At 38.1% G+C, this 22,597-nt stretch overlaps 1 protein-coding gene across 2 annotated transcripts in view; it reads left to right on the forward strand.

The window, feature by feature from the left end:
- schip1 (schwannomin interacting protein 1) overlaps positions 1-22,597 on the forward strand; it is a 510,540-nt gene that overhangs the window by 87,355 nt on the left and 400,588 nt on the right. For both annotated transcript variants that reach the window (XM_008106099.3, XM_008106101.3), the window contains exons 2-3: positions 16,629-16,693; positions 18,207-18,287. In XM_008106099.3, the coding sequence (XP_008104306.2) occupies positions 16,629-16,693; positions 18,207-18,287 (146 nt within the window). The remainder of the gene's footprint in view (positions 1-16,628; positions 16,694-18,206; positions 18,288-22,597) is intronic.

A 22,597-nucleotide genomic window follows, 5' to 3' on the forward strand; every position in this document is an offset into this window, starting at 1 on the left:
TTATGTGCAAGCTGCTATTTGTACTGTACAATCCCATCATTCACACCACTGTACAATTCCCTTTGTTGTTGGTATTCACTTTTTTTGTAATTTAGCGAATCCATTATGTTGTGTGTCCAAGGGATTGCATCCTCTTTAATTGAGAATAGCTTAGAGTCAAGAAAATGGGAGCATAACACATCTAATGCCACTCTAGCAAGTAGATTTTTTTTATCTGACTGCTAGGCTGGCAGAAGCTGGGGCCAACAGTGGGAGCTCATCCTGTTTCCCGGATTTAAACTGCCGACCTTTCAGTCAGCAAGTTCAGAAGCTCAGCGGTTTAACCCACTGCACCACCAGGAGATGTATACCTGTCCTATATCTAGAGATCTCAGGACAGCCTTCAAGTGCCATCATGACACCAAATAGGGAATAAATTCAAAAGTACCTCAACAGATTAGAGAACAGGGCCAAAGCTAACAAAATGGATTTCAACAAGGAGAAATGTAGGCAGAAAAAAATGAAATGCAGATATAGCATGGGTGACGCCTGGCTCGACAACAGTACATGTAAAAAAGATATTGGGGTCTTAATGAGCAACAAGCTGAACATGAGTCAACAATGTGATGCAGCAGCTTAAAAAGCCATTTGGATTTGGAGCTGCATCAAAAGGAGTCTGGTGTCTAGATCAAGGGAAGTAATGGTGCCTCTCTATTCTGCTTTGGTCAGACTTCACCTGGAATACTGTGCCCAGTTCTGGGCATCACAATTTTACAGAGATATTAACAAGTTGGAATGTGTCCAGAGAAGGGCAACTAAAATGATCGTGCTCTATGACAGTGGTTCTCAACTTGTGGGTTCCCAGGTGTTTTAGCCTACAGCTCCCCGAAATCGCAGCCAGTTTACCAGCTGTTAGGATTTCTGGGAGTTGAAGGCCAAAACATCTGGGGGCCCACAGGTTGAGAACCACTGTTCTATGAGAAGCAGCTTAAAGAGCTGAGTACGTTTAGCCTGCAGAAGAAAAGGTTGGGAGGAGACATGATCGCCATGTTCAAATATTTGAAAGGGTGTCATAAGAAAGAGGGGGGCAGGCTTGTATTCTGCTGCCCTGGAGACTTGGACTCAGAACAATGAGTTCAAATTATAAGAAAGGCAATTCCCCTTGAACATTTGCAAGATGATTTTAAAAGTCCTTTATATAGCATGTAGCAGTTAAACATCAGAATTATTGAGCAGAAAAGACACTACATGATTTTTTACCTCCAGAATATCAAACATCATAGTGTAAAATTCCACAAGCTCAGATCAGAACGTAAGAGACTCAGGCCCCATTGTCATGAGGGATCCAAACAACAATAATGCAGATTAACATAAAATAAACCTGGAAATCAGGGTTTCTTCCAGGTAAAAGTAGCACATACAAAAATCTGAACCTTTCACTAAGGTCCGGGTCCACTAAGGTCCAGATTTTTTAAAATGGGGGGCCTGTGGAGACTGCTGCTGAGATCACCATCCGTGATCTCAACAGCAGTCTCCACAGGAATCCCTCCTCTATGAGCTCAAGTAGCAACGGAGGAGGGACTGAAGTGACTCACCCCCTTTAAAAGAAAGCTTGCTGAGTGTGGAGGCTTCTAAGGGCTTTGTTTTCCCTCTAAAAAACTTGCAGAGCTCTGGATGGGGAATTCTCCCCTTCCTTCTCCAAAAACTCTATTGTATCCAGTTGAGGTTTGAAATCATTTCCTTTTAGTTTATTTATCACAGTAATTATCTGTCATATGTCTATTCTAATATTCCATTCAAATACATAAAAATGCATATTACCCAAAGGAGGAAACACTTTAGATCTGCTACGCAGTTTGCATTTTTTGGTTCATGTAATTTGGGATATAATGATATTGTGTCCAAGAATGAGTGGCTCTAATCACATTTTTTAAATTTCATGTTATTAACTACAATTATGATTGTATGATTTATAAACTCCCAGTGGCACAGTGGGTTAAACCGCTGAGCTGCTAAACTGGCTGAATGTAAGGTCGGTGGTTCGAATCCGGGGAGCAGGGTGAGCTCCCACTGTTAGCCCCAGCTTCTGTTAACCTAGCAGTTAGAAAACATGCAAATGTGAGTAGATCAATAGGTAAAGCTCCAGCGGGAAGGTAGCAGCGCTTCATGCAATTATTCCGGCCACATGACCTTGGAGGCTTCTATGGACAACACCAGCTCTTCGGCTTAGAAATGTAGATGAGGACCAACCCCCAGAGTCAGACATGACTTGACAATGTCAGGGAAAAACCATTACCTTTTCTATGATCTATAAACCTCAGCACTTCTGTATTTTCCTCCACTTCATTTTCACTCTATTTTTTAAAAAAAACAAATAAAACTATAAGATGATTTAAGAGATATATTTAGTGATAAATATGTTTCAGATTATCCCAATGTACTTACCATTATATCATGAATAGATACTACAGGCTGGGATAGCATTCTAGCTCTGGTAACTAGCCAGACATTTGCCTGAGAATCCTTTGTAATGGTCCCCTTAAAAAGAAAATGAAACTTGTTGAATAAAATAAATAAACAGGTGTTCACATTATAATGGAATTGGAATCAGTCTCAAGCACTGATTCAATGTGGAGGGCTGACTATATTTGCATTTTTCCACAATCTAACTTGCAACTTTCCTTACCGTATTAATTCCCCCATTCCACCTGGCCTCACTCCTTATCAATCATTTGGCCACAGCGTTAGCTGGGGAAAATTCATCTTTTGAAAAAACTAAATCTAGAAAAGGAGGGAATTCTAATATATAACAATGTGCTGACCGACTCCTGAGGCATTCCTTCCACATATAATATGCAAGGGAGCCCTCCTGTTTTCAAGTAGCTCTTTGTACTCTTTCAGTATGTTTTTCAGAACTCTAAAAGCTATAACTCATTACAATTGGAGAACAACAAGGCTGTTTCATTTCTTTTCATGCAACTGAAGCTAACAGCGTGGAAGAAAACAACTTATTAACAGCCAAAAAAATGGGACAGAGCACAGCATGTTGTAATACAGAGTCACATGTGGGAGGGAGATCTAAATAGGGAAATGATCTTTGGATTTCCATTCTATCAGTTCATGCTATCCTGTGAAATAAATGCCAGCTTTGAACTCTTCATTGCCATTTTTATGTTACAGGGAAGATTTCTCCAAGGAAACAATTTGCTTTTCCTTCTATTTCTTTATTTATTCATTCATTAGCACTGCTATTATTAATGTGTACTGTACCAAAAGAGGCATTGAGAATCTCATTGAGTGGAACATTGTAGAATAATGGGTGAAAAAACTATTTCTGTTGCGTTAAGAGGAGTAGATAACCAGAAGAACAATGAAGCCAGGTCATTATGATGAATGTGTGACAGTATTTAGCTTGCATTTATTTCTTTATTTTTATTAGTTAAATGCAATTCTATGTTCAGGAAATGTAACTGGCATGCTACTAGTGAATGATGATGATACAGGTCAGAGCTATATCATTGTAACCCTTTTTTGTTGTTTAGTTTGGAATTCTTCCTGAACAAAATTAGCCTCTTCCCACAGTGGGTTTTTCATATTGACTCGGAGTGGGAGGGTCAGTGGGGATATCTCCAGCTATTTTCCTGTAGGAGATTTTTTGGGATGCTCTAAACCTGCTTGGAGGAACCTGTTGGTGCTTGTTTCATCATGTCCTACTACTGCCAGAAGCATCATGTTGATAGCTTTACTCCAATGATAGCTTTTCTGTCTAGGTCTCAACCAGATGGAACAAACGTCGGATTTGTTGTAAGCCAGGCTCAAATCCTTAGCCAGCAATGAAGTTTATGTGGTGGTCTTGGGCCAATCATTATATCTTATCTTGACTTATTGTACAGGGGTTTTTGTGACAATTCTTGGGGTGACTGGTTTGTGTTCACTGGAAAGCAATAAATAAATCAATAAATAAATGTCCTGGTTTGTTCTGAGTTTCTAGAAATTTTTGGCAACTAGCTCTCAGCAGCATGCTAAACTACACAAAGCTTTGATTTGATCCAATTAAGCATTTCTTACATTCTTACAAGCATTATTTTGTACAAATTAACTCTCCAAACTCAAGTCTGAGCTTTCCAAAAGTGGGTGGATGGATGAACAGAGAGTAGGAAGGGAGAGAGACAGAGACAGAGTCCTTTTTCTACTATGGCATATGTACATGTGTGTGATTTATATCAGAGAAATTGTCTGTGTGCACACTTTGTGAAGAAATGATTATCACTTCTCCGATTCTGCTCCTCTTTGCTGTGTCCATGCTGCTTTTTTAAGTTTTTAAAATGCTGAGATTTCTGATTACTGATCTCCTGCATTGTGTAGTTTTGATCTTCACACTTGCTTTGACATAAATCTTATTTCAATCAATACAGTGTACATGTAAGCTTACTTTGCAAAGACTGCCATAGATTTTTTTTATATTTGATGCACTTCACTGTATTCAGCAGGTAGAGTTATTTCTGATAACATGTACTGTGCCACCCGAAAGATAATTTTGTGCCTGCATTTGGGTATGAGTCCTATGACTTCCTATATTAGGAGAAAGGCTTTTATCCCCTATTAGAAAAGCAGGATAAAAGTAAAGTAAATTGAACAATTAAAATAAATAAACAAACAATGTGGTATATCATGAGCATGGCTAAAGATAGTAAGTGGCTGGAATTAACCATTTTATATACACAGATGCACATATAATTACTTTAAATGACATTAAGTATTAAAACATGTATTGATTTGGGAGTACAATGCACACTAACTCTGATGAAATCCTCACTGTAACCAGAGCAGCTTACTCCATGGTAAAGGTGGCTAGATCTTCACCCTAACCTATTTTCTTCACACCATTTCTGCCTGTGTGGTGCACAGGTGATTGGTAGGATTTGTGTGAAGTAGTTTTCTGAACAACCTCTGACCTTGCTGTTTCTGAGATCCCCAATTATTCTCTGTCCACATCTCTGTCTTGTTTTCTTGGAGTAGCCAACTTAATTGTAGAATTTCAGTACAGTATGACCTCCACCCCCTTATCCACAGATTTGATATCTAGTTTCACTTACCCACCTACCCCCAAACATTCCCCCAACATCTTTGTGGGCCTCTCTAGGTCCCCCAGCACAACTTTATGATATACTTCCAGCTCCAGTATAGTCAAGATATATGGTTCACTATTATTCATGTTTCCAGGTATTCATGGTGTGTGTGTCTTGAAACATACTTTCCACAGATACAAGGATTGTACTGTATATGTCAACTTTGCTTTAGTGATAGACATTGAAAAATTAAGCAAAAGGGAAGGTACAAGATATGATTAGCTTACTTTGGCACCTTTATTTTTTGTGTGAAGTGAGGACTCCCTTCACTCAAAACCAGGAAACATTTTAAAATGTGATCCTCCACCTGTGCTGGAGTCTAATACCAGAGAGAGAGAACGCATTAAGCCACTGATTGTGGGTGTTATCTTACATACTGCTCATCTTGTGCATCACTATTATCTCTGCTCAATATGTGTTTTGAAATAGTAGCCATACTCTTGATTACTGCCCTGTGAAGAGGCTGTCATAAAAAACTGTGGGACATACATTGAATTGCAGCATCTGCTGGAAATGAAAAAAAAAGTGAAATGAAGACCAATAAACAGTGTGAGATAATTGCTTGGCAGTCATTGCTCCCGTAAGTGTCTTCCATTTATTGGGTAGGTATTTAGAAATCTTGCTTGCGGTGCCATCACTTAACCATTTCCACAAAGCCTAATGTTTATCCCAGTGGTGTTCTAATTAGCAGTTATATCTTTCCAGTTTGAAAGGCTCCAATTATTTCTGCCCTCAAGGTGCTGCTCTGGGCTTAATGTCTGCACCACATGACAACTTATTCCATTCTGAATTTCATTGGTGCTTGATTGGTATATGTTTTCTAGAAATACAAATATATACATTAAAACATTCAAACTCTGTTTGTAGAGTTGGTCTTCCCCATTGGTGGGTTTAATTTTTGCAGATTTAGTTATTCGTGGATTTGATTAATATGTTCTGTTTGAGAATCTCCAAATCCTTTAGGGCAGTGGTTCTCAGCTTGTAAGTCTCCAGATGTTTTGGTCTTCAACTTCCAGAAATCTTAACAGCTGGAAAACTAGCTGGGATTTCTGATAGTTGTAGGCCAAAACACCTTGGGACCCACAGGTTGAGAACCACTGTTCTAGGGCAGGGGTCCCCAAACTGTGGCCCTTCAAAGTCATTTATCTGGCCCCTGTCCTAAACTTTAGACTTAGAGTTGACCTAAGTCTGAAACGACTTCAAGGCACACAACTATAACAATTCTAATTTTGGACTATTTCATCATAGTTTGGCCCTCTAATAGTCTTAGGAACCAAGAACTGGCCCTCTACTTAAAATGTTTCAGGACCCTGCTCTAGGGTGACACTATGGATCTTCTTACAGAATTACATGTCTCAAATCCCTAGAATTCAGCAGTTATAAATCACTTGGTTTTCATACGAAAGGTCTGAAGTTCAATCCCTGGCATCTCCAAGTAGAAGTAGGAAGCATTCAGCTTGGATATTGGAGATTTGTTTCCAGTTAATGAGCTGGATAGTCAGGTAGATCATGGATCTGACTCGCTACAAGGCAGATTCCTTATGTTTCTGTAAGGCTATTCACTTCATTTGTCCTCCATGTTGAGATTTCAGAATCAAATGAGTTAAAGTTTCAAGGGTCAAAAAAGAAATTTGAAATTTGTGGGCAGAAAACATCTGTTTCCTTGATATTTGAAGGTTACTAGAACAGATGCTTTGAGTTGTTTTGTAAAAATTAAATGCTATAAGTTACTTATTTGCATTACGAAATATTCTTAAGTACCACACCTCCCTTGTAATCCTAAAAGTACAGGTGGAAAGAAATCTTGCCAGACTTGATGTAAAAGCAGGATCTTCACACTTTCCAAAACAGGTGAGAATATGTGCACCTTGCATGAAACATTAGAAAACCTTGAGAGACTTACCTGTCATTTTGAGAAAATGAAGTATTCACAAAACAATAAGGAAATTTTAAAAGTGAATTGTTTTTAAAAAACAAAAATAGAAAAACATTTAGACAATATGGGAAACTAGCATAAAGGAGAGGCAAATTATGCAAATAATTGCATATGTTAGCAAAACTGCATTTAAAAAGTGTGGGAAGAAAACACAAATTTCTCAGACAATAGGATGAGAAAAAATGTAGGTGAAATTTAAAGAAGCTCATTGAGATCAATTCTATGAGATTTTCACACCTTTAAATAGCTGAAAGAGTCACCCACAGAAGGAACAGTTTTTTTTTTCTTTTATTACATTACAATTATGTAAAAAATAATACTGTCTTACTCAATAAAAATAATATTACCATAAAAGGTAAAGTAGAGTTTCCCCTGACGTTAAGTCCAGTCATGTCTGACTCTGGGGGTTGGTGCTCATCTCCATTTCTAAGCTGAAGAGTCGGCATTGTCTGTAGACACCTCCAAGGTCATGTGGCAGTCAGGCTGGCATGACTGCATGGAGCGCTGTTACCTTCCTGCCGGAGCAGTACCTATTGATCTACTCACATTGGCATGTTTTTGAACTGCTAGGTTGGCAGGAGCTGGAGCTAACAGCGGCCGCTCACACCGCTCCCGGGGTTTGAACCTGGGACCTTTCGGTCTCCAGCTCAGTGCTTTAACGCACTTCGCTTTTACCATACTCACATATAATTTGAGGGCAAGTTTTAGCATGAACATTTTTGATTTTGATATGACCCATGGATAAATTGAAAGTCATTCTAGTGAGAGGTGAAAATACAATGTCACTTCAGGGGGGCAGCTGAATTCACTATCACTGCCTTTTCCTTGCCCAGGCATTCAAAAAGGCCAGAAGTGGTGCCATGACAGAGTAAAGAGGATTGGTGCTTCTTTTAGGTTCTGCCAGGATGGACTAGTGAATAAGTCCAGCCAGGTTTTTGAGATTTATTTTTGACTCAAATTTCTAGATTTATACATGAGTATACAAAGTATATGAGCGGCCGCTGTTAGCTCCAGCTTCTGCCAACCTAGCAGTTCGAAAACATGCCAATATGAGTAGATCAATAGGTACCGCTCCGGCGGGAAGGTAACGGCGCTCCATGCAGTCATGCCGGCCACATGCCCTTGGAGGCTTAGAAATGGAGATGAACACCAACTCCCAGAGTCAGACATGACTGGACTTAACGTCAGGGGAAACCTTTACCTTTACCTATACAAAGTAAAGGTAAGTGACTTTTAAACTTGGCATATACTGTATGGAATAATGGAGAATTTTTACTTCTAGGCTCAGTTCTAACATCTGTGTGTTGAAACATAGGCCCTCCACCTGATCTAGAACCTCAAACATTTGGATTCTACCCAGCATTATCAATCCCTCTCAAAATGATAAGTGAGAAATTTGAGATTGCTATGTGGCATTTGGCCCAGAGAGGATGAGGGGGGATCAAATTGACTTCTAGCCCTCACACAGTTAGCAGCCTAAACAAATATAGTTACATGCATATGGGACTGCTTTCTAACACTGCCTGTTAAGTGTGCATGTGTGCATGCATGCAGGCATTAGAGAGCAAGATATGAATGCAGTGGATGCATTCCAGCTTCCACTTCCATGTCTGTGGAAGAGATGAATATATGAAGTGTACTGGAAATGGTACCCATAAGAACAGGAAGAGGCAGGTTGTGAGGAGCAGAATCCATAAAAGAGAATATTTCTTCCAGTTGTCTTAACTACGGGCAACCGTTTCCCTTTTGCTGGCCCTGTCTTCTCTGGGAAAGGGCAGCACAATTCTCATGGGCTTTCTGAAGCCCGTCCATCTCAAGGCTGAGCCATCACTATGGCAACTCATCCTCAAATATGAGAAGTGTCAGTGCTACAAATCAGAAGAAGACGATCAACACAAAGGAAGTTTCATCTTTAAGTTGCTAAATTTCCACTTCTGTTGCCTTCAGAATTATATATTTGTGTATGCCGGAAGATGAAACAAAACTTTTTTATTCAGCTCCTGGATGTTATGTCAGCATCAAAGAGACAGTGTGCTTAAACACTACAGTGGGCTCTTGGTATCCATTGAGCTTTTGTTCCAGGACCCCTGATTGATACCAAAATCCAAGGATACTCAAGTTACATTATATACAATGACACATCAAAATAGTGTCCTTTTTATAACATGGCAAAATCAAAATTTTCTTTTTTGAAATTTGATTTAACATTTTCAATTAGTGGATTGTTGCACTAGAGGATACAGAACTATTTCCATAGGAAGCAGGTCTTTCCCATTGTCTATAAGTTTTCATTGCCAACTGGAGGCAAAGCCATCTCAAAATGTGTTGTTGAAGGCTTTCATGACCAGAATCACTGGGTTGTTGTGCATTTTCCAAGCTGTATGGCCATGTTCCAGAAGCATTCTCTCCTGACGTTTCACCCACATCTATGTGGGTGAAACGTCAGGAGAGAATGCTTCTGGAACATGGCCATACAGCCCGGGAAATACACAACAACCCATCTCAAAATGTTTTGCATCACAATGGGGCTAACATATAGAATTATATTGTTTCTGAGAAAATACATCCTACGCCCCCCCCCCCCCCCCAATCAGCTATTATTAGCTACAAAACCTTTCCTTTTCATCATTTTAATTGCCCTGCTTTTTGATCCATTTCATATTGGCCATTTGTTGGGGGTTTTTTTTGGCTGCCCAGAAGTCATATTTTGGTAAAGACTGTTGCAAAAATATTTAAAATGAATAAAATAATAATAATTTGTAGGTGTAGTAACTATATGATTGGTCTGCCCTGTTTTATTTTGTCCTTGGAAGGGTATCAGCGCAACCTGGCTTCAGTCTATATGGATGTAACTCTCCCACTCATCGGAAAATACATTGATATAGCTAATTGTGCTAAAGTAATGTCATTTGAGCTTATTAAAGTGCACATAAGTAGCTTTGAGAAGAACATAATGGGCTTTTCTACCATTTATGCTGATAGATTTCTTTTTGTGCGAGCCATACCAGAATGCAGCACCACAATATTATTCTTTATCTGAATAGATCTACAAACTCCATAAATAGTGTGTACACAGAGACAAGAAATGAGTAACATGCTGGTGCTTCAAAAAGCAAGCTTGCATTTTTGGCCCTCGCTTTCTTCTTAACTATTAATGTCCATTCTCAACAGCAAGGATGGGGGGGAAAGGAGCACTGCCCTGAATTTTACAGTACATTTACATTATAACAAGTTTATGGAGGCCTCGTAATTCACTGAGTATTTCAACAGGAGTTTGGATTGCTTCCAATTTAATTTTCTGAAGTTCGAGCTTACAGCTGGGTCATTCCTGGCATAATCTGTGAGATGTATCTCCTAACGCTGTGAATTGGAACGACGGCATCTCAGATGTAGGCTGTTACAAGGAGTCATCATTTATGATAGTCGGGGTCTGAGGGCACAACATCAAAATCACTTTATGTGGACACAGCAACACAGCTTCATAAATTTTGTTGCAAGGAGTAATAATCAATACTTCATGTTTAATGACGCAAACCTGAAATTAGTATAGATTTTATGTCTTCAGCTCTTCCAAATTATGCAAACTTTACTAGCCCTTTTTGTAGATGTCCTGTTACAGCTTCTCATAAAGAACAAGCCAATAATATTTAATTGAATGATTGAATGACCCAAAGAATGTCAGAGACATTTTTTCTTACTTTTGTTAAGCCTTTACCCTTAGGTTAATATAAAATGATGTCAAACACATGCACCAAATGATTTATGTAAGCCATGCAGGTTTTGTCACCCTCGGCTATAGAAAAAATCAGTTGTAAATTGTTTCCACATTCTGAATTACTTCACATTGCTTTGGGATATACTGAAAACAAAATTGACCACTGAAGTGCTTTGGAAAAATGAAATAGGTTATCTTTTAGATTCAAGCACACTATAGGCAAATCATTTTTCAAGAAAATTTGCAGTTTTCTAAGTTTTATACAGTGGAAAGAGAAAGAAAGAGAAACTTTTATTGTTCAGAGATGGCAATGAGATTCATGACTGGGCTCTCCAAATGGCTTTTAAGTTGTTCAGCAGTGCACAGTCATTTAAAATCATCTTCCAGCATTTCAGCTATTATACTGAAAATGGAGACAGAATGTTGAAAGAATAAGAAAAACCTGGAGAAAAGTTTTCAAACAGTCCAACAACCTATGTTCTATCTAAATTGTTGGGATATGGTTCAGCATTTCTAAAGCACATAGGAGATGAAAATGGCATTTAAAAATTGTAAATGTCAGTGATGGTATTACTGGTTTTTATCTTGAGAAAATGTACATTTAAGAACTTTTCATTTCCACTGCAGGAATCTCAAACAAGTTTTGTCAATCATTTTTGCAGGGAAAGTTACCACACATAAAATGTATAGTAATTCTACTTTTACAAACAGGTAAAAGGTAAAGGTTTTCCTCTGACATTACGTCTAATCGTTTCCGACTTTGGGGGTTTGTGCTCATCTCCATTTCTAAGCCATTTTACGTAGACACCTCCAGGGTCATGTGGTCGACATGGCTGCATGGAGCGCCATTACCTTCCCGTGGGACCGGTACCTATTTATCTACTCACATTTGCATGTTTTTGAACTTCTCGGTTGGCAGAAGCTGGGGCTAACAGCAGGAGCTCACCCCACTCTCTGGATCCGAACTGCAGCAAGTTCAGCAGCTCAGTGGTTTAACCCACAGCAATTTGTAATATTACCATGTTGGGAGCATACTTTGACAAGACCATACCTTCATCTGAAAATTGGGACAACTTATCTTTCTTTTAAAAAATGTGATGGGAATTGCTTGAGAATGGCTGCTATTGCAAAATATGCAGAGATCAATAATAGCATTCATATAGCTTTGGCCTGTCGCAGTATTGGATAGTAGCATAAGGTAGAAGGAAACCAATTGTAATCCCAACTACTTCAGGCACAATGAAATGAATGGGCTGTATTAATCAATGTATACCCCATTGCTTTCAGTGTATTTAATCATGTTGGGGGAAAACTGGATCTAGTCCACAGGTTCAAATCCTCGCTTAACCACAAAGTTCGGGGGGAGGGGGGGACTTGGTTTTGTGTTGCATAGAAAAGATTCCAGTGTCATTCCACAGCATGCTGAAGTATGGATTGAATATACTGCTACTCAAAACCTTAGAGGGCACCTACCATTCAATGTCTATTTTATGGAATCAGTTTTCAGTAAGTCAGACTATGTACTGGTTTGGTATAAGACAGCTTTCCCAGCTTGGTCGCTAAAGTGGGATTTGTAAGGATAAAAGGGAAAGCTGCATGGGTTCATAAGATAGGTCACAAATGTAGCACAAATGTGCTTTCATTGAGTGTTACTGCATGTTGGGGACTGAATTGGATGCCCCTTGTGGTCTATTCCAATTCTATGGTTCTATGATTTCACCCATTGTTCCCATTCCTATGAAAAAAATTACTGGATTAGATAAAAACAGATGTATTAGATAGAACAAAGCCTTTTCTGATAAGCATTCTGTTCACACAGTGGCCAAAATGATGACAATATTTATTTATATCCTATTTTTCCAGTCCGAGGCTTACAAAAGATATCTGTCTGTCTATCTATCTATCTATCTATCTATCTATCTATCTATCTATCTATCTATCAATCATCACAAATACAAAAGCTAAATATGATTATACCATCAATTAAATTAAAATCAGTTTAAAAACATAGCTATAATTATCATAAAGACATAAGATACTCTCTAATCTTGGGACCTAAGCAGGCCCAGCCCTGGTTATTACTTGGATGAATACCATGTGCTATAGTCTATATTACAGGGAAGGAAATGGAAAAATCATTTCCTGAGTATACTGTGCCAAACATAACCCAACTTGATTTAGAGACCGCAGATTCAAATGTATGTATATTAAAAGCAATAACTAAATAAAACACAAATAGACCCTATAGCACAGTTTTGCAAGGCCCACCCAATTACCTTAAGCAGCCAGATTTCAAATGCCTTCTGCAATGTTTAAAAGGTCTTAACCCACCTGGAGAGAGTAAGTGAAGTGCCAGTCTAAACTGTCTGGGAAGGGAGTTCCAAAGGCTTGGAGCAGATGGCTCTGAGTGTTTTCAAGAAATGTAAAAGCTTTCTCTTGCTGGCTTCCACAGCAACTGACTTTCATAACATAATATAAATATGCATTTTGGTGCACTGTGTCTCCTGAAATGAAAGATCAGTTTAGGATATTTTTGTCCAGAAGTGGCTGTCTTTTGCCTAGAATTTGTATTTGCATCTATTTATATTTAGTTATAATGTAAATACAATTGCAAATGCAACTTGTAGGGCAAATAATATTCACTTCCGTAACTGTAATATCAAATGGACTATGGATCAATCCTTAATTGGCCCTTAATTTCAGAAGACAGATGCACAAATGCCTGAACTATGGCCTCCTTGCAGACAGACTTCAAACTCTGATCTCAGGTCAGTGCTGGCAGAATGTACGATGCAAATGTCCTCATTTCATCTTATAATTATCTGAACTTCAACAACCTTGAGAGCTTTTTTTTACCTTCCAAAAAGACAAACTGTTCCATTCTGACCTTGCTTCATTCTGATTGGTTTTTGTTTTTGCATTATACTCTGAAGTTAATGAGCTAAAGGAAGACATAAAGCACTGCTTAAGCTTCTTAAATTGCCTTCGCGTCCACCTCATGTTAAATTAGCATATATAACTGATGCACACAGAAGAACAGTCTGATATATTAAGCTATAGGTGATGTGTTTGTATTCTAGTCCATTCAGGTTCCTTAATATTTTTTTGCTTGAATGACTTTCTATTATGTTAAATCTGAAGCTATAGCATTTGTAATGAAAAGCATGCCAGCAAAAGGTCCCTTGAGGCTGAAGGATATGTTTTCCACGGATAGGCAATGGTTGTCACATCAAGGGCAGATACTCTTTTCCTAATCTACTGCTCTGTCTCTTATGGAAGACAAGGGGACATGTCCTACTAGGCTTTCCTCTCATAAGCAGGGCCAGCCCTGTCATTAGACAAAAATGAGAAAGCTGCCTCAGGTAGCCAATGACAGGGAAGGAGAGGAGCAAAGATGTCTCAGAGGCTGGAGCTCGCAATACTCTCAGTCTTACATTTACAACTCAGGATGTTAAACTGTTGCTAGCAATTCAGCAAATGTAACCAGGCTTAAGGGCTTATTTTTTTACTGCTATCTTTCAGAGCCAATTTTGTCCCTTGTTACCAAGAACATCTTAATCTTTTTAAAGGCAAGTTAAAGCTAAAGCACAACCCAGAATCCTGTCATTTAGCATTCAGGCTTTCTTTCACCCTGTTCTATAGAAATTGGACAGTCAAATCCGCTGGTTTGCTGTTGGACAGTTTCGTCCATCTCCAAATTATGGCCACATTAAAACTGATAATACCAGTTACTGATACACCATGATATCCTATCACAATGTCTTTAATGTAGGCTTTAAATGTCATGGATTGAAAAAAATATTATTTGTAGTTTAAAGTTCTAAGCCCCTCGAAAGGTTATTTGCTGCTACAGTTGCATTTATAACATATATCTTTACTTTCATTTGATTTGGTTTAGTAACTTTAAGAATTAAGATGCTACAAGCTGCTGGACTGTGATACAAACATTTAAAGCAGTGAGGCCATGCATCACTGCAAATGAGAAAGTTACTAAAAGTAGTGAGTGTTATATGACAAAAGAAATCTGCATCCTAATGGCATAACATTTTAGAGACCATGCATCAGTGATCATGAACCAACAGCACTGCCTTCTAATTTGTTCCTGAGTTCAATTCAAGGTATTTGATTTCACTGAATCTCTCAACAGCCTTCAGTGCCATCAACAATGCAATCCTTCTGGACTAGCTCTCAAGCATTGTATTTGGGGCACTGTTCTAAACTGGTTCTGTTCTTTTTTGCAAGCATGAACCCAGCTTTGCTGGAGGATGCTGTAAAGGACTACGAACGTCTAAGGCTCCTTCAGGCAGGGGGGAATTTTTTTATCCCACATGGCTGCCACCAATTTGCAAAGATGCAACCACCAAAGACTCAGAGAGAAGACCTTTTTTTTAAAAAAAATTATTTCTTCTTCTTATTCACTTTAGATGGTATTGCAACTTGGTTTATAATATATGCGACAGAGGCTTAGATGTTGGAGGAACAATAACAAGTTTATTCAGGCACCAAGCTTAGTGGTCACAATATTGTTTCTCACTTAGAGGCGCTTTTATTAACAGTTACAATACTAGAATGAGGTAAGGCAAACTCCCTAAAGTGTCATTTCTTTTACTTAAAGTAGTTAGAACTTCTTCCTCTGCTACTTTTAAACCACAGTCACCCTGTGATATACGATCACAGATTCTCTGTTCCTTACCAGGACACAGACTACATTAAATAAGTCACCAAACTTATTTTAAACCGACTCAAAAAAGAACAATTGAGTCTCATTGATCCCCTCAACCTAGGATCAATCTTCTCTGTGCCTCATCAGAGCACAGACTGAATCCCTTTTTTAAACTCTGCACTTTTTCAACAAAATGGCAGTTGGCTCCGCCTACTTCTCCATGGCAACCAGCCTCTGAGTGCTGAGATGCAATAACTGTAATACATACCCTTTTAAAACACAAACACACAATTAAACATAACATCTGTAAACCAAAAATTCATACTTCATTACAGATGCTGATTCAGTTTCCTGCCCATTAACATGTAGAGTTTCTTTGGGTTTGGTTCTGTTTCCCATTCTGTTTAATATCTACATGAAACTGCTGGCAGAGTTCATCAGAAGTTTTGGGGTCTAGTATCACCCCAACGGCACTCCATGCAGTTATGCCGACCACATGAGCTTCAAGGAGTCTATGGACAATGCCTGCTCTCTGGCTTGTAAATGGAGATGAGCACCAACCCCCAGAGTTAGACACGACTAGACTTAATGTCAGGGGAAAACCTTTACCTACCTATCAGCAGTATGCTGAAAACCTGAAATGCACAGATCTCTTCTTCCAAGGAAGGTGTTTCTGTATTAAACCAGTATATGCTATCAGGAATAAACCAGATGAGGGCAAACAAACTGAAATTTAATCCAGAAAAGACAGTGATGTGCCTTTTCAATGAGAAGGTATGCATAGCTAACATTAGTGTGCTAGCTCCATTGATTCCTGAAGTTGTCAGATCTGGCTTTGGTGACACATTCCTTGATTACATCCTGCTTAAATTACTGTAACACACTCTGTGCATTACTGTCTTTGAATTTCTTTGAATATAGAATCACAATTTCTATACATGACAGCAAACAGTTCCCTGTCCTCAAATTCATGTAGGTGGGAGTTAAATCCAATTCTGTCTCTTCCTCTGAGTCCATAGCAATGGGAATTGGGATGGAGGGAAGGTGTTTTATCTACTTCCGGCCTAGGCATGAAGGATTTCTGCTTACAACCACCACTCCACCTGGTGAGCTACATCATGCATATGGGTGAAATCTGAAGCAAAGTATTCAATTTAAGAAAACTAATAGCTTGGTATCTGTTGTTGTTGTTTTGTCTCCCTCCAGGAAGAACTCAAAAGACTACAGCATACCTTGGAGCAAATTAGTGATGGAAAATATTTACTTGAAAAGTAAGTCTTTACAGTTTTTGATTTCTAAATCGAAAATACTTGCATGTATTTTAATGAGAGCACCAAGCTTTATTTGGTTTAGCCAATGGGTTAGTCAACTAAAGCTTGGATTGAACAACCAGTGAAAGAAGGATGCATTTTTGAAGTGATAGGAGTTAAATGGGTTACTTCAGTGCACTGCTAATACAATTTCATATAAGCTTATCTCCATGCAATCAATACGTTTTAACATATTTGATTGACTCCTTTTTTCCTGAAATGCACCACATACAAAAATGGTACTTAGTAAAGTGCGAGAGGGTGGATATCTGTCTCAGGAATTTTATAATCCATAAACCAATATGGGAAAATTACAAGGGGAAAGAAGTGAAATGAAGGGAAGAATTTGAGGCAAAGAATATACAAACCCCAATTAATATTGTAGTTAGATGTATAAGATATGGGAATAGAAGGCTAGACATACAAAAATCAGTTTGGAAGAAGATTTCAATGGAGATCAGAAAAATGGCATGATGGAGGTGCAAGAATTAAAGTATAGTATCTTTTGAGGAAGCTGACTTTCACATAGCTTTGAGTGGTGGAGTTCAACCAGGAAAGGACAAACTCATTTGTAGGGAGATATTGGGATCCAAGAGCAGAGTCATAGAATCATAGAATCATAGAATAGTAGAGTTGGAAGAGACCTCATGGGCCATCCAGTCCAACCCCCTGCAGGAAATCGCATTCAAAGCACCCCTGACAGATGGCCATCCAGCCTCTGCTTAAAAGCCTCCAAAGAAGGAGCCTCCACCACAGTCCGGGGGAGAGAGTTCCACTGTTGAACAGCCCTCACAGTGAGGAAGTTCTTCCTGATGTTCAGGTGGAATCTCCTTTCCTGTAGTTTGAAGCCGTTGTTCCGCTTCAAACTACGGAAAGGAGATTCCACCTGAACATCAGGAAGAGAGATGAAAGAGACCCACACCTCAGAGGTTGTATGTAGGATCTGAGACTGAAAAGAGAGACAGGATAAGGATTTTGTATGTATAGGGTAAATATAATATTGTAAAATATGAAGTATTATTTGATGTATCATACAAAGAAAGTTTGCATGGTGTTTATGCTTCAGTATTATACCTCTGCACAGATAGTTTTGGGGGGGGGGGGGATAAACAGCAGCTTATTCTAGTACACAAGTATTTTAACAGTGACACAAGAAGCAGCTCTAACTGACTTCACCCTGAAGAACAAACTGTGTTGTTATTCTAGCAAAGGTCAAGAAAAGAGGGTAAAGGAGAAGAAAAAGTAATTGCAATAGTGGCAAATTAGATTTCTTTTGTCAATGTCTTAGGACAGCTGGCTTTTAAGGATTCCTGTGAGACTTTTCTTCACTCCTTGTCCAAGAGAGGTCCATTTTAAAGCAAGCAGTTGGAGTACATTGTTTTAAATGGATAGATGCTTATAGCGACTGGTAAAATATGCTCAAATAGATTTTAATGGATATCCTTTCTGTTTTCTCTTTCTTCCCTTTTTTCAGTCACCACCTTGCTATGGATGTGGAAAATAATATTGAGAAATATCATATTAATTTACAGCCCTTGGAGTCAAAAGTGAAAGTGTAAGTGATATAAAGTCTGCTATGTTATGTCTGTTTTAGGAATATATCAGCATCATTGTACACAGAGAGATGTTTTATTTGGCTGCTTGCCTTGAATTTATAAATGTCTTCATTCTTGTTTCATGGGCTTAAGATTAACATTAATCTCACAGAATTATGGTTAAAAGAGTATCTTGAACCTCATTTAAATTCTATAATCTAAAAATTACTAAGAGTGTCGAATGAAGTGTGGGGATATTTCATACAGCATTTGTGGTGCTGCTTTCAGAATTCTAGAAGACATTAGCAAATCAATACAACTCTCAGTGAGACACAGGTATCGATGAGAGCCCCAGGTTGCATTATGTTTACTGAGGCAGTGACTTTACTACATGCAAGACCTCCCTTGGGCCAGAGACAACAAAATGTTTGGAGGATTGCATAGAGTGGGCTGCCAATAAAAGCTATAGCATATTTTAGAGTGGACCTCTGCCTCAAAGACAAACCTCCTCTGAACAACTTGAATGCTCAAGATAACACGAAGTTTGGGTCCAGGCTATTTGAATGACTGTATCTCCCTGTATGAGCCCATTAAAGCTCTCAAATGGTCTGGACACTACAGGCCTTTCTCTTTATCTTATGACCTTCTCAGTCATTTTGTGGGAACAGGGGAGAGGGTCTTCTTGGTTACTGCTTCCAGACATTGGAACTTCCTCCCAGAAAAACCCTATAAAGGCACAAACACACTCACATGTTATAGCTACTTTGAGACCCATGGTAAAATGTGGTATATAAATGGAAATTATCATCATCTTACAGCAGCCTTGGAGGGAATATTGTAGATCAGAGTCACGGGCGTCAAACTAGATTCTAAGGAAATGTGTTCCATAAAAAAACACATTTCTTTTATTAATTAGATTAATTCAAAAACATGCCAGACTTGCAAATTATTACGTTTTTTGTTTTTTTGTTTTATTTATATCTTTGGAACCCAAAGCAGTTCACAATAAATTAAAACACAACTAAAACAGATTTAGTACTAAATTTTAGAAACCACTTAGTAAACCATTCTGTTAAAACCCCCAAATTAAAATAGTTTAAAAGCATATTAAAAGATAGTAAAAAGGATAAACGCATAACACACCAATTAAAAGAGACTTCTAGCATAGCAAATTAATAGCTGAGGCCTGCTTATAAAAAAAGTTCTTTACCTGCTGGTGGAAAGAGAGTAGATGGGGGGCATCCACGTCTCCCAAGATCTTAACGGTTCAGCAGGCTTATAAAGGGAGATAGAGTCTTTCAAACAGTACAAGGCTTTACAAGGCTTTAAAAGTCATAACCAGCACTGTGAATTGTGCCCATAAATGGTCTGGTAGCCAGTGAAGGTGTTGCAACATGGGAGTTATGTGTTCCCAGTCAAATTGAGCCTGGATTTACTGTCCAGTAATCAGTTACAAAAAAGAGACAAGATGCAAGATGTATAGATGTGGAAATAAGAAAAATGCCATGCATCGCTTGAGGGAGCAGACATTTTCTAATGTCTGCAAAATATGTTCTGTAGTTTGATCAATTATAATAATTCTAATACTTACTACTAGTAGTATTGGTATTAATAGCATTATTCAAGTTTTATTCTGTATTAGCCAATTATTATTGTTGTTTTTATTATTCTCCATGAGGCAAGGTCATGTAGACTGAATATAAGAAATGTCATGATAAAATGATACAATGGTATATATGCCTATATATATAATTTCTCCTCCGCAAAGAACCAGTAGGAAATTAAGCCTAGTTGAAAATGATGATGTAAATATCCTATGGGACTTTAAGATTCAAACTGACAAGCAATTAGAATATAACATGCCAGACCCAACTGTGGTTGGGAAAATGAAAGCTTGGATTAGTGATGTGGCAATCCCTGGGGTCAGAAGAACTGAAGACAAAGAGAGGGGAAAGGTTATAAAATATTGAGACCTACAAATTGAGATTTGACACCTCTGGGAAAAGAAGGCAACCATAATTGCAGCAGTGATAGGTGCTCTGGGAGCAATTCCAAATCAGATACAGTATCTGAATGAAATCTCCATAGATAGGATTTCAATACCACAGTTACAAAAAATAACCCTACTTAGAATATACCATATTATCTAATGATATCTGGCTTCTTGGTTAGAGTACAAATCATTGATGACATCTGGTAGACTGGGAAACCAATGATAACAACAATAATTTATTTATTTATCATATATATTTCCCCACCCCCAAAGCACCTTATGAAGTCAGAACAGATACAGATGAAAGTCCACATAAATAACATGTACAAAACTTATAATATAATTAAAACTATACGTAGAACTAAAATAAATGTAAATATATATCCCTTTAAAACATATATCCAGTGGAGGAAGACTCCTGCTGATAATTATCTCAACTTTTATCAGCTACTAACAGCAAGGAGCAGCATGGAGGGCAATGAACAGCTGGAGGGAAGCAGATTTTCTTGGATAAAATGCATTGGAAGAAGGATTCAGTTTCAATGCCATAGCCTTAATTTGAATTATTTCACCACAGGTACTGCTTGACTTGTGGAGTACAAAGCCCTTCTTAGAGATGCACCATTAGGGTATACAAGATTAAGTAAAATAGCTGGAGGGATGGAGAATTTAGGAAGCAGTTGTGAAGGGAAAACCGACAGATACTGAGGATCATAACAAAGAGTACTGACCTGGAATTTCTTCTCTGCATCTCAATATGGCATTTTCAGTGTTGGACTATGACTCTGGAGACCAGAGTTGGAATCCCTGCTCAGCTGTGGAAACACTGTGGAAGACCTTGGGCAAATCACACAGACTCTGCCTCAGAGGAAAGCAAAGGCACACCACCTCTTAAGACAGGTGTTAATTTTTAATCGAGGGCCACATCAGCCTTATGGGCCACATAAAAATCCTAGAAAATGAGTAGAAATCATCTTTCTCAATGGGAACAGTCTTGGATTCACAGGAATCTTGGAAGTTTAGAATATATTTTATACAAAATTTTGCATGTAATTGTTTTGTGCATAACAACATTTTTTTAACAGAAATTTATTCTAGACAGAAAATGCTTATTCTGGGCAAAATGTTCAAGCTGTTGGGGCTTGCATTTTGTTTTGTTTTCTCTGGGAGTTTTTTTGCATGGAAAATAGTATTTTCTGTCCAGCAAACATTTTATGTGAATAAAAAAATTTTTTTATCCATCATAGAGAATAATTAGGATCATTTGCAGCATTCTCTCTTCCTAGGAAGTTCATGACAAGTATCATGAATCACATAACCATCCATAAGGCTTGCAACGGTTTAGAATGAAAGAAACATTAAACAAGACTTCTTATCTATATACATTATTTATATTGATCAATCTTTCACCAGCCTAGATTCAGGCACACCCCAGGTTTTGTTTGCTGATCTTAGCCTTGACATGCACCCCACCCTTAAGGCTGGTTGCTTGGCTTTGGGTTGAGGAAGGCTGGCTTATCCATTCATCTAAAAAGTAAATTTTCTGTATCCATTACACTGCTTCCCACACATCTGTTCGAAATCCAAATCTTATTTGATACTACACTGCCATCTGGCGTTAAGTATAGAACAGTAGCCAAGCAACTCAAAACATCTTTTGAATATTCACAATTCCATGAAAGGATAACAAGCCAATTCAAATGTTTGCTAGGGTACATTAGCATGATGTACATCTACACATAAGTAATGAATCAGATCTTAATCATTTTTTTACTTAAATCAAAACAGGTTGTTCTGTCCTAAGCATAGAAAGGCAAGATTTTTCTTGTAGGAACCAAGGCTAAAGATTTCTTCTCTTTGCTCTTTGTTCCAATTTCCTTTGCTATCTCAGCATTCTCAAATGCCTCATTGTCAATAAAACTTTTATCCATGATTGCTATGTATTAGATCCAGCAACAAAGCGAATCCCCTTTCATTATTATCTATTGTTGGGAAACAAGAGTAGCAGATTCTTTCTTGTATGTGGACATTCATAGACTTCAAATTGGCCACCTTCAGTCTAATCTACCATTATGTTCTTATATGTGTTACATTTGGCAAAATAATGATCATTTTAAACCTTTTTTAAAAAAACAAAAATATAACAATGGTATATATGTTCCTTCAGAAATAAGTCCCAACAAGTCCACCAAGACTTATTTAGCAGATAATAGCAAGGTTTAAACATGGTAGTTCGAATTTGCTGGTAGTTCCAGATAAAACAGAACCACTGAATAAGGTTGAAACGTTGAGCAATTAATTCACAGAGTTTGCTTTTGTTGGGTCTAACAACTAGGG

Source organism: Anolis carolinensis, chromosome 3 (assembly GCF_035594765.1).
Source record: "Anolis carolinensis isolate JA03-04 chromosome 3, rAnoCar3.1.pri, whole genome shotgun sequence".
Classification (NCBI taxonomy): Eukaryota; Metazoa; Chordata; class Lepidosauria; order Squamata; family Dactyloidae; genus Anolis; species Anolis carolinensis.